We start from the raw sequence: 11,775 nt of genomic DNA, 5'->3' as shown, positions 1-11,775 counted from the left end.
ATTTGGGGCACAATCTTTGAGATGCACTTTTTGAAGAAGTAAATTTTCTATTACCATCTGGATTCAGCCCTAGATCAGTGGTGTCACTAGGGTTGGTGTCACTCCCAACATTGACCTCCTCCTATACCACACCATACAAAATCCTTAATAATGTTTTTGTACTAATGTTACTTATAAATTGTAATTCCCGTATAACACTGAAAGTAATGCCAATAGTTGTGACATAAAAAAACCTAGCAAAATTAAAATGATATCTTTAAATTACAATAGCATACACACAGCCTAAATGCATTTACGTGTATTTTGTGTGGTTAAAATTAAAATTTGGTAAGATGTGATGTTTTTAAAGAAAATCTTAAAAGAATAAACATTTTAATTTTTTGAAAACTTTTGAAACTTGTAAAAAATTATTTTTTAAAAAGCCTGCGGCCTCTCCTTTCTCCTCCCATTCACACCATCTCTTCAGCATTTTAAAGGGTTGCTGGTGAACACCATAGCCTGTTTCTACCCAAACGCAGATGTTTGGGGTCACCTGGAGTGGCCTGCACCCCCTGCAACCCCACAATGATGCTCCTGCCCTAGGTATGGGCTTGGTTGCCATAATGAATAATTTGTGCTATTTGTGGCATGTATGGCATATGTGCCCAACAGCTTTCAATACCATCAACCATGACATCTAAGTAGAGAATGGTTGGATGTTGAAAGGGATACAAAGAGTCAGTTTTGCAACATAGCACTCTACACTTCTGTTCAATTCCACATTATCTGAACTATTCTCACAACTGTCAGGCATATACCCCATGCCTTTAAATATATACATAAAGTCACTGGGTGGGGTCATCAGAGGATATAGAATAAGATATCAGTAGGTCAAAAAGCATAATTTGAGAGTATTCTTTTATCTAGTTTTGACACTCAAGATTTTTTTACCAACTTCATTTAGTTTGCTGGCTATGAAATTCCTTGGAAAAGGATAGTCTGGCTATGATGTTTTGTGCTCTCACAACCTTCTGTTTAGATTACTGTAATGCACTTTATATGGGAGCTACCTTTAAAAATTATTCAGATACTTCAAGTATACAGAATACAGCAACCAGTACAGTATAACCGATGGAATCATAATACACATGTTCAGAAGAAATGGCATTTGCAGCTTATTTGCTTCAACCAGGGCTGGATTATCAATGGTCCAAGTGGTCCAAGCTCATCAGTGGCTATGGAACCAGTGCTCAAGGGAAGACCAGCTGCATACTTCTTTTCCTCTCCAGCCACTTCCTGGATCTTCTGATTGTTTTGTTACCACCAACATTTTGTGTGTCACTTGGAGGAAATCTTTGAATGATGCACATAAATGCTCACGTCAGGGAGGGTGAAATGCTTCCTCGAACAGCAGCAACCCTATGTAGAACAAAGGTGCAGACCTAACAAAATGATCTGGGTGGGGATAGTTAGCTTTCCTCTCTTGAGCTACTGAGCAAAAGCAGAATCATCCAAATGACTGGAAGTATACTGAACTTGCATTTTTTTGGATTTTTTTTGGGGGGGAGGGGGGGGTTGGGCTATGTGACCATGTTCTAGCAGAGTTTATTCCTGACATTTCACTGGCAACTGTGGCCGGCATCTTCAGAGATTTGTTTGGATTGTTTAACATGGCTTTCTTTGACATACAAAACTTGCGTTATTTTTAGCACAGAAATCACAGTGTTGGTCAAGGTATATAGGAAATAAATTGAAATAATGTGTAATATTATTTCTGTTTCAGGATATTATACAGATCTGCTCAAATGCATACCCTTACTAGTTTATAGATCTGCCTCAAGTCACATATGATTATCATATACCTGGGAAGCAATGGTTGGCTGTGACATGCAGGCATAGCGATAGGCATGGGGCTTCCCATGTACAGATCTGAGCATTCACAGATCGCCACCCCTATTCTCTAAAGGTGTGCATGCAAATGGGTGCACACATCACCATCCACTGGATAATATGGGACTTGAGCTTTCACATTTTTCCCCATACATAAGGGGATGGAAAGTGCCCACTGTACTATACATAACAAAGTTGGAGAGTATGAGACTGCACCATTTAAAAAGAATACTCCATCACAAAGAAAGCTCCCAGCATTCAATACTGCTGGTTTAGAATAGCTTTATAACATATGTAAGTTTACCCAAGCAGTAAATCTCACTCATTTCAGTGGGGTGTACTGACAGATACATAGGTATGGAGTCACAAACAAAGAACTGGACTATTCAAAAATACAACTCCCACAGATAATCATGAGATAGATAATCTAAAAATTTACTACCCTGTTCTGTACAACATGTGAGATGTCACTCAGTGGCGTAGCCCAGAATGCCTTGGAAAGTAGGGGGATCTTGTACCTGAGAGGTTTTAAAGCATAAACTTTTGCCGTTCCTTGTAGCTCTGTGATTTTACAGACCACTCTCAGAGGTTTTTCAGCCACCAACTTACAATATGTAAATCTGCATTGCAACTATTTAAGTCTAGTGTTTGATTTTCTCAGGAAAATAAGAAGAGATGGAAACCTTGAAAGTCACTCTATCTTTCAAAGAAAAGAGGTCTGTATCATGAATGCAAACTTTAAATAAACTCACGTAAAGCTGATCGTGGATGTTGGCTCCATGTTTCAATAAGGTTTCCACTACTCTCATGTGCCCATATTGGCAAGCAGCTAACAAAGCAGTGCCTCCATCCTGGAAGGAAGAAGGAAAAAACAAATTAAAAACTGTGGGGAAAAGGCTCAACGGATGGAAAAAAAGACAAAGGTTTCAGAGAACAGCAAGTGCAGAACATTTCTTAGCAATGAGTTCATAAGGAATGGGAACAAATCACCACCACCCCTGACAAAAGACGTATATATAAACACACATGCACACACACACTTATTTTTCCCTGTTCAGTTAAAAAAAAGATTTTAATGAAGGGGCCAGGGGGACTTTGCTTTGTTTTTAATCCCACCATGCTCTATTTAGTCCAGACTTCTATGACAACTTTTCATCTACAACTTCCAGAACCTTCCATTCCACATCATCATGCACCATGATGCCTAGGGGATTCTGGAAGCTGTAGCTCCAAAATGTAACACTGCCATGTTATTTTCCATGTCTTATTCATAAATTTCCCTTGGATCTTGTCTTTCCTCTCCTTGCTTTTAAACAGCTACCGCTGATCATTTCCAGCAATATTCTCCATAAATGGATTTTTATCCAGATGTCTTTTTAAAGAAGAAGGCTCTGCCTTGCTCTTTTCTTCCTTCTTCTGAAGTATGAAACACAAGGCTCTCCAGATACTATTAGACTGCAACTATCATGTACCCTAGTTAGTAGAGCTAGTAATGAGGGATGATGGATGTTGTTACATCCCAGTAATATCTACTCTAACAGAAATTTGGCTTTCACCATTCTCATTTAAGGCTAAACTAGCCAGAGCCTGGCCAAACTATGTCTTTAAATAAGGCCTATAGCAGAAGGTGAGAAGTAGAACAGACACAGAGCACAGGTAGGAGAAACTGAACCTGCAGCATACTTCCCTGAAATCTATCTATTTATTTGATTTATATCCTGCCTTTCTCCCAAAATGGGATTCAAGGCAAAATTTAGTAGGGCTCACAGCTGATACTGGAGTCTGCATCAGGGAAAACTGAAATGAGGAGGTTGCTACAAGATGAGTTGTGAATGTGGATTCAGTACCCCTCACCTACCTGTCTCTTTTGCTTCTTAAACTGGGCTTTTAACTCCACATATATTTGGAACTGACTTGATTTTTAAAAACTGAGGCTACCATCATGTCTAGTCTGCTCCTCATTTTCAAAGAGGTATATTGCAGAACACTGCAGAGCATAAAACATCATGGTTACTAAGCTCCATGACATTAATTGTAATGGTACCCAATTGCCATAGTGCCCCCAAAGCCATTGATTTGTTAACCTTACAGAAGAATCTCCCTCAATTCCCTCTCTTTGTTTTGTTTTTCAAGCTCAACAAGTACATTTTGCTGTGAATTCGTGATGTGAATCTGCTGTGAATTTCCCTACGTGCAAAAATATAATTTTAAACATGAAAGTAAGTACATGGATTATGTACAAGGATCAGTTTTGTGTAATGACAGACACATTTGGTCCCTCTTTTCCAGCTGAAATGTTATAGGTACAGAGGAAGTAGATTTCAGGATACTAAATGAGCTGTGTGCTGGGGCCCCAGATTATGAAGGGCATCTAAGTACCTCCTCACTATTCCTAAATGTTAAATTTCACATAACTGTTAGGATAACACTCAGGCTTTGGTAATGGCTTGACATGGCTGAGGACCTCACCATATTTGAATCAGGCTCTGGCAGAAAAGAATAACAAATAAATTCTAATTGTTATTGGCACATACAGTTCACTTGTCCTCATATAAAATGTAATGTAACAAACAGCCCTGTTAGCAAAGGTGTTCCACATTGCTAATGATGTTAGCACTTTTTTCAAGTATTTCTGCCAGGCAGGAGGGGATAATTTGACACTCATGTTAATTTTGGAACAACTCTGGCTACATCTGTAGGGCATTAGAAGCTAAGGAAACATTGCTGCTGCTGGCAAACATGCTGGAAATTTTGAGAAACTAAATCAGTACTAGCAGAACTGCAGATCAGCAAATCAGAGAAGTAGTATTTGCATAATCACAGTGCAAGAAAGAACCATGTTGTGATGAAGCATGCAGGGCCCTTCCAGAAAACAAAGGCAGAAACTGTACAATGGATGCTGTGTTATTCAGACTGACTAGTCTGTATTAGTCATCAGCTCTTTCAGGTCATCAAATGATAGAATGATAGATTCTGCTACTATCAAGTGCATTCTGCTATAAGCCTGAATTATCATTGAGTTTCCATATGTGCCAACGTGTACTTTAGCTGATAGCAACTAGTTTGAGTTACCATTTCATCTTATTTTAAGCATCAAAAAATTGTAATGTATGCTTCTCATTTGTCTATTTTTTTAAATTGCTTTTTATCCATTGCTCTAAGGCAGGGGTGGATGACCTTCGGACTGCACTGTGGTGAACCAAAAGTGATATGTCACTTCAAGTCACCACAAGGCTGTCTCTGCAGACCCAAACCAAAATTCAGTGGCAATCCACAAAGATCCCTTTAAAACAACCATTTCCTGCTTGGTTTAAAACAACATTTCCAGTGTGTCAACAATTTTCTGTGGTGATACAACAGCAGTGAAGCCTGCAGCAGGTTCCAGAAGAGGAAACTAGCCACAAGTGCCTCCAAATTGTCCTTCCTGCAATTGAGTAATAAAGGCAAAGTGGAAGGAACAGAGTTTCCAGAGCAATGTCTTCCCTTTAGTTCAATGAAAGAGAAGGCCCAAAAGGGATAATTGCATGCCACAGGCGTTAAAATAATAAATAATAATAAATAAAATAAAACTTTTATTTATATCCCGCTTTTCTGTGACAAAGCGGCTACAACATGTTAAAATCCACATTTACAAATTTATGTCCCAAATTCCCCCCCTTAAAACAGGATTAAACAAATTACAATTAAAACATCTATTAAAAACACAATAAAATACAGCGAGGACAGAGTGGTGGGCTGATACATGATGTGGGGAGCAGTCATTCTGTGGCTGGGCACTTTTATTCAGGAAAGGCCTGCCGGAAGAGATCTGTCTTGACAGTTTTTTTAAAGCTGTCTAAACTGGCAATTTGATGGATCTCGCCTGGCATTCTCATTCTGATTCCATGACCATGGGCTGTGCTGTCTTGGGATGATGGAAATTGTAGTTCCAAGATTCATGGAGGTGAGAGGCTGGGAAGGTTCACATACTGCATCTGTCATGTGCATTTTTATGCTAGGCAAATTATGAAAATCCATAGCTACAGTTTTGGCCTCAAGTAACTGTGCAGGTGGCACTGAATGCCATTAAGGAAAGGCTTAATGTCTTCAGGCCACTGTTATCTCATAAGCCTAAAGCACACAAGTTATTTAGTCTTATCCCACCAGGTGTACAGTAGCAATTCCTGTCATGTTAAACATGAAATGACAGCATCCTTTTAAAGTTCAGCTGCCTGAATGCCTGAAGCAGTGGATTCCAAACACTGACAACCTGACACTAAAGAAGAGAATCCTTTTCTTTTCATGTTTAAGTTTGCTTCTTAATTTCTCCCCATTAAGTAGCATAAAACTGAACCATCAATCTAGTCAGCTTTGGCTATGCTCTTTCCAGATGAAAAAGCTTTAAGAAGGTGTTTTGTTTTGTGTTGGGGTTTGGTTTTTCATTTTTTTTTTTTGGACTACAGTTCCAGGAATCCCTCAGCTACTTGGGGTCTGGGAGTTATAGTCCAAAAAAGTAACCTTTACAGGCTCAGTTCCAAATCAAAGAACAAACATTAAAGAAAACAGAGCTGCACTCAAACAATGAAAACTCAGCAATAAAAACTAGGACTGACTTAATGTCCTGCCAGAGAACTGCATGGCAAGAGAAGAAATTATTCCAGGGGCCTCTTGCTTGTTCTCTGTGCCAAGTTTCATAGCAGAACAACTGTGCTGCCTGTCTGCCTGCCTGTATTCACCATTCAGCTAAGCATAACCTCTTACTTTGGTTTTAAACTCTGTGGAAGCTCCAAACTCAAAGAGTAGCTTCACAATATCATTGTGGCCTTGTTGTGCTGCGAAGAATAGGGCAGTGGCACCAGTCTGAAAATAAAAGAAACAGAAGTCCATTTATTATGTTAGATGTGTGGATACATTTCATTCAGATTAAATATAAACTGCTTTTTATAACAGATAGGTTCTGCCTGAAATGTAGGTAAACTCTAATTCTTAGCTCTTGAAGCAATCACTTGATAATAAAGGTACTCTCAAACAGATCTGCTTCAAATTATGCTATACTATCACCTTCTTTCCAGCAAGATTTATGTGCCTTTTGGAGTGACAGAATCAGGAATGGCCAATGGTCCAACAAAGAAAGGACAACCCATTCCACAGAGGCAGGATGAGATAGCCTCCCTGAGTCAGACCACAGGTTGCCAGCAAATACCAGATTTTGTAGAATATTTAACAAATGCCATTTCTCTTAGAAAGGAGGTATGATGATAGAGTAAACTAGTAAAATTTATGTCATGTAACTATGAGGGATACCATACAAAGGAGTTTATCACATCGGACAGATCCCATGCAGAATCTGAATTTAAACTGGAAAACCCCCGCAGATTATCACGTCAGGGGTTAACCCCAACAGAAAGTGCACAAAACCCACAAAAGCGGATTGATTTTCAAACATAAGGGTTAATGAGCATTAACACAACATTAACCCGAACAGAAAGTAGACAAAACCTGCTCCTTTTTACTTTCAGAAAATCTTGAAAGGAAAAAGGAGCGGGCTTTGTAGTCTTTCCATTTGGGTTAACGTTGCGTTATTGCTTATTAACCCTTATGTGTCTGAAAATCAACCTGGTTTGTGTTTTTTTCCTAGATTTTAAAAATTTGTTTCTGTACATGATCTGTCCCATGTGATAAACTCCAAAGCCTCTGTTCAAGGAAACAAAGCATTGAACTGGCTCCTCTAATATGGACTCTTCATCCCCTGCCCTCAGGCTTTCTTAAGCACAATTTGCCAAAAATTCAGAGAATCTGTAAACTTGAAGGCATGCCTCTAAGGGCAAACTCAGGACTAAACTATACAATAAACAGCTGTATGCAATTTAAAATCTTATATGTTTCAATCTAGAGTAAGTGCACATGGCCCCTATTTCAAATCTGACTTTTATTTTAAAATGTACACACAAACAACCGGGGGGGGGGTGCTTAAAAGAAAACAAATTGCTCTAAACTATGATGTACCCAAGCCATTTTAGGGCCATGCAGGTTTACACTAGAATGAAACAGAAAAGTGTCTTAATTTTCACAGTATGTATTTAACACAGCATGCAGAACAAGCCAATCATCTGGGACTTTAATATTTGGCTTTCTACCTCCAAGAAATGGTAAAACATTTTAATTTATTTTTTAAATTTGGCATACATTTGGCATGTTTTATTAAAAAAACCACCTAAAATTTTCCTAATACAAAACGATGGAGGTTTTTCTTGAGAGATTCATTGTTCTCTGTCTAGCAAAGTGGCCTGTGACCTCAAAAGGATGGAGACATCTGGGATCCCGAAAGAAGTACTTTTTTGCATTGCTAGTAGAATTCAAATTTTATCTCCTGGACTCAGGAATGCTTTGTTCCCAGTGCCACATGGCCAGAATAAGGAGGGACCTGTTTGCACAGATATCTCTCCAAAGAACAAAGCTACAACATCTTGACAAAAATGCAAACCTCTGACTAACATTGTCATCCCGCCGTTTTTCTCCTGCATGATTTGTAACACTTTTGCCTGATGAAGAAGTTAATCGAACTCTAAAAGTTTGCATCATGTATTTTGTGCAGTTTGGTTGGTCAAAGAAAGTTATCACTGTCTTGTGGATTCTGAATGTTATCAGTTTAATGTGTTAAATATCTTCCAGCTCGGAAATGCAGTTATTAACATGAGATGGCATTTCTGCCTTTCACACAGCTATTGAAAAGCAAAGGAGCTACACCTAAAAAGATTTGGTGATCTTACTACAAATAACCAACTTTTAAAACAACAACGCTGAAAGCTGTTCTTAAAGACAGTTTGGATGGTCTTCTGTTAGGCATATTTTTGTTATGGATTCCTATACAGGCAGAGGGTTGGACAAGATGATACTTGGTATCCTTTCGAAGTGTAGTTGAAAGTGAAAATGGTGCATACAAACATGATACGTTAAAATAAGGGTTAATAATAATAATAATAATAATAATAATAATAATAATACATATATAATAAGAATTTATCCCTTTCAGACTAGCATTTAAGATGCAGTTATGAAACAGCATAATTAAAAGTGGGTAATTAAAAGCATCAATATGGGAAAAATTATCTCCAACTAAGATTGTGTCTGCATGTACCTGTGTAATTTTATAAATGAATGATGCAATGGTTCCTTCAGAGTGTACAGAAACCTGCCAAGAGTGTGTGAAACTCTGCAGCAGAAGGCTGATATTCCAACTGCAAGAACCAAAGGAAATTCAAAATATCATTTCCACCATTCATACTTATTAACTGTATTCTGTTATCAGCCACACTATAACAGCCCATTAAAACTACTCTCTTGGTGTCTTTTGTCAGTTATATCTACCATCAAGAACCCAAACTTGACAACTGCTTGTACAGTAAGTGGGTTTTATCCAATGGTTTCCCTCTGTTACACAAAACTCTTTCCTCCAATGTGTAAGTAGAATGGGGACGGAGGCAATTCTTCCTGTCCCTTCCCAAAGAGTTTCTCAATCCTATAGAGCAGACTGGTGCACTATCAGCAAAATCCCATCTCTTCTCATCCCACTGATAGATGGAGTAATCTTCCATTAGCGTCCCGTAAGCAGATGACAACCACTGGATACAAACAACAGACTGCCTTGAAATATATCCACAGAGTTCCCACAATGTAATATTTGGTCTTAAATGTCTGACTCATATTTTGGCTAGTTGAATCCAGGACATTCTCCTTTGCAGTCCTTTAAATGCAGGATCTCATTGTACCTCTCTTTGAAGATTAATATCGGCTCCTTGTAGTACCAATTCTCGCACACATTCTTTGTGGCCATAGTACGATGCTACCATAAGAGCTGTTGAACCAAGCTAGATAGAAATAAAGAAATACAAGTTATTATCTTAAATAAGTATATTAAAACAAAACAAGCCATGCTACCTCATTGCCTTAACTGGCTGCAGTTTGTATATGGACACTTTATTATAGTAATTGTTGTGCAATCACAGATCAGTGTAATCTGCAATTTAACTATACATGCTCATTCCAAAGAAAGTAGCATTTAAAAAACTAATGTTGGGGTTCAGTGACTAGAACACTTTAGTTTTTCCTTGTTAAAAAAGTCACAGAGTGATGGTAGATTTGGACTGAGGTTCTGGAGCATAGAGAGTCATCTAAACCTTCGGCCTTCTATTGCATTTCCTTCTTAACAGTCTCACCTTTCATGCTGCCATTAGCCATGGAGTAAAACCTGTGACCACAAATTGTGCCTTTAAAATGCCCCATTTATAGTTAATAGTGGGAAGCAGGGCTTGGAAAGTTATAGGCAGCCAGGAACTAGTGAAAGGGCAAAGGGATATATCTACTTCCCCTTGTGACCTCGATAAAAATACCTTCCCAGCAACTTTTAAATCCTTTGTTTTCTTGTTTCTTTTATTTGTACATCCAGAATTCTTTCTTCTCACTTCCGGGATGCTGCTAGGGCCCATGGCCTCCATATCTATTACTCAGGGCCCTGGATCAGTTCTCAAATGTGTCAGTGTCTATTAGCATATGGAAATTTAAACCAAGCTTGCATTCCAAGGGCCTGACCAAAAATCTTTTAGTGCCCTGCAATGCGTTAGTTTCCCACCCTCCCCTTTCATTTTATTATTGGTGCATTAAGCTTAATCAAGACTGCCAATAAAAAGTGGAAATAAAAAGAAAAATAAGATACAGTGTCAATCATGCAATGTCCATGCAATGTGTACTATGTCATATTTCAACAAAATTCAGTTTTGATTTTGAAATTGATATTGATTCTAAACTTTGATATTGAAATTAATGCAACCAAGTAATGCAATTAAGTAATCCTCCACCAGAGCAGAAAAAGGGAAATTATTATTATAATAATAATTTAATAATTTAATTTATTTCTATACCACTATTCCAGGGATCACAGCGGTGTACAACAGCAAGTAAAACATACATCATATCATAAAAATACAACAATTAACAATTATAAACTATATGTTCTAGTCATGCATGAACAGGATCCTTACACTGTCTTTGCAGTCCACATCAACACGGCCACTATTCAGCAACAGCTGTAGGAGGGCCAAGTTTCCTTTCCTTGCAGCCCAAAAAGTAGCATTTGCCAGTGGTGTCTCCTTCTGTTAGCAAAAACAAAAGACAAAAAAAGCCATTGAAAATCTGTTTCAGATTACTACATACAAGCAAGTCTGGCATCTGTGAAACCTAAGTGAGAGTGTTGCTGTTTTAAATTTACAAGCATCCTTTGCTTTTAACAGCCACTTTTAATAGTATTATGGGCCTGTTACAGACAGCCAAAATAAAGCTGCTTTGAGTCACAGTGGAGGTATGGTGTTTCAATGATGCATGCGTCCTATGAGTCCAGAAGTCGCACCAAAGCCACGCTCCAGCCCGGAGCGTGGCTTTGGTGTGGCTTCTGGGCTCTTAGGACGCATACATCATTGAAACACCATACCTCCACTGTGATTCGAAGCAGCTTTATTTTGGCTGTCTGTAACAGGCCTTGGTGAACATAACACACACACCCCCCAAAGAAACATTATTCCAAATCACACCCCACCTTTCTAATGAAGAACAGTATATTACACTAGTGTTTTGGGCAAGTCCAGTGCTAACAGAAAAGTGAACATTATTTCAGTCTCTAGAAACATTATACACCTAGCCAACCTGGGTTTTTTTCCCCCTTGCTCACTAATTTTTTGCCCAAGCACTAATTAATACACCAGAACTTACAGGAATCAGACCACTGTCAGACAAGCCCAAAAGCAGACAGCAGGTCAATCTTACATGTGAGATCCATTATTTAGTAGGCCATAGGATTCGACTGAAATCCTGCTGTGCCAAAAGACCAAAAGAAGATACACCACACCAAAGCACTGGTTAAAACAGCAACTTGGG

General features: G+C 38.5%; 1 protein-coding gene across 3 annotated transcripts in view; it reads right to left on the bottom strand.

Annotated features, from left to right (window-relative positions):
• LOC121917421 (ankyrin repeat domain-containing protein 29) overlaps positions 1 to 11,775 on the bottom strand; it is a 54,281-nt gene that overhangs the window by 18,287 nt on the left and 24,219 nt on the right. For 2 of the 3 annotated variants that reach the window (XM_042443369.1, XM_042443370.1), the window contains exons 5-8: positions 10,887 to 10,997; positions 9,618 to 9,716; positions 6,610 to 6,708; positions 2,622 to 2,720 (exon numbers count right to left, since the gene is read on the bottom strand). In XM_042443369.1, the coding sequence (XP_042299303.1) occupies positions 2,622 to 2,720; positions 6,610 to 6,708; positions 9,618 to 9,716; positions 10,887 to 10,997 (408 nt within the window). Of the gene's footprint in view, positions 1 to 2,621; positions 2,721 to 6,609; positions 6,709 to 8,986; positions 9,087 to 9,617; positions 9,717 to 10,886; positions 10,998 to 11,775 lie in introns of those variants that run through there. The other variant, XM_042443371.1, reaches the window with a different exon arrangement.

The sequence above is a fragment of the Sceloporus undulatus genome, unplaced genomic scaffold (genome assembly GCF_019175285.1).
Source record: "Sceloporus undulatus isolate JIND9_A2432 ecotype Alabama unplaced genomic scaffold, SceUnd_v1.1 scaffold_17, whole genome shotgun sequence".
In the NCBI taxonomy this organism is placed as follows: domain Eukaryota; kingdom Metazoa; phylum Chordata; class Lepidosauria; order Squamata; family Phrynosomatidae; genus Sceloporus; species Sceloporus undulatus.
The sequence above is the reverse complement of the archived record's forward strand: the minus strand, read 5'-3'. Positions and strand labels throughout refer to the sequence as shown.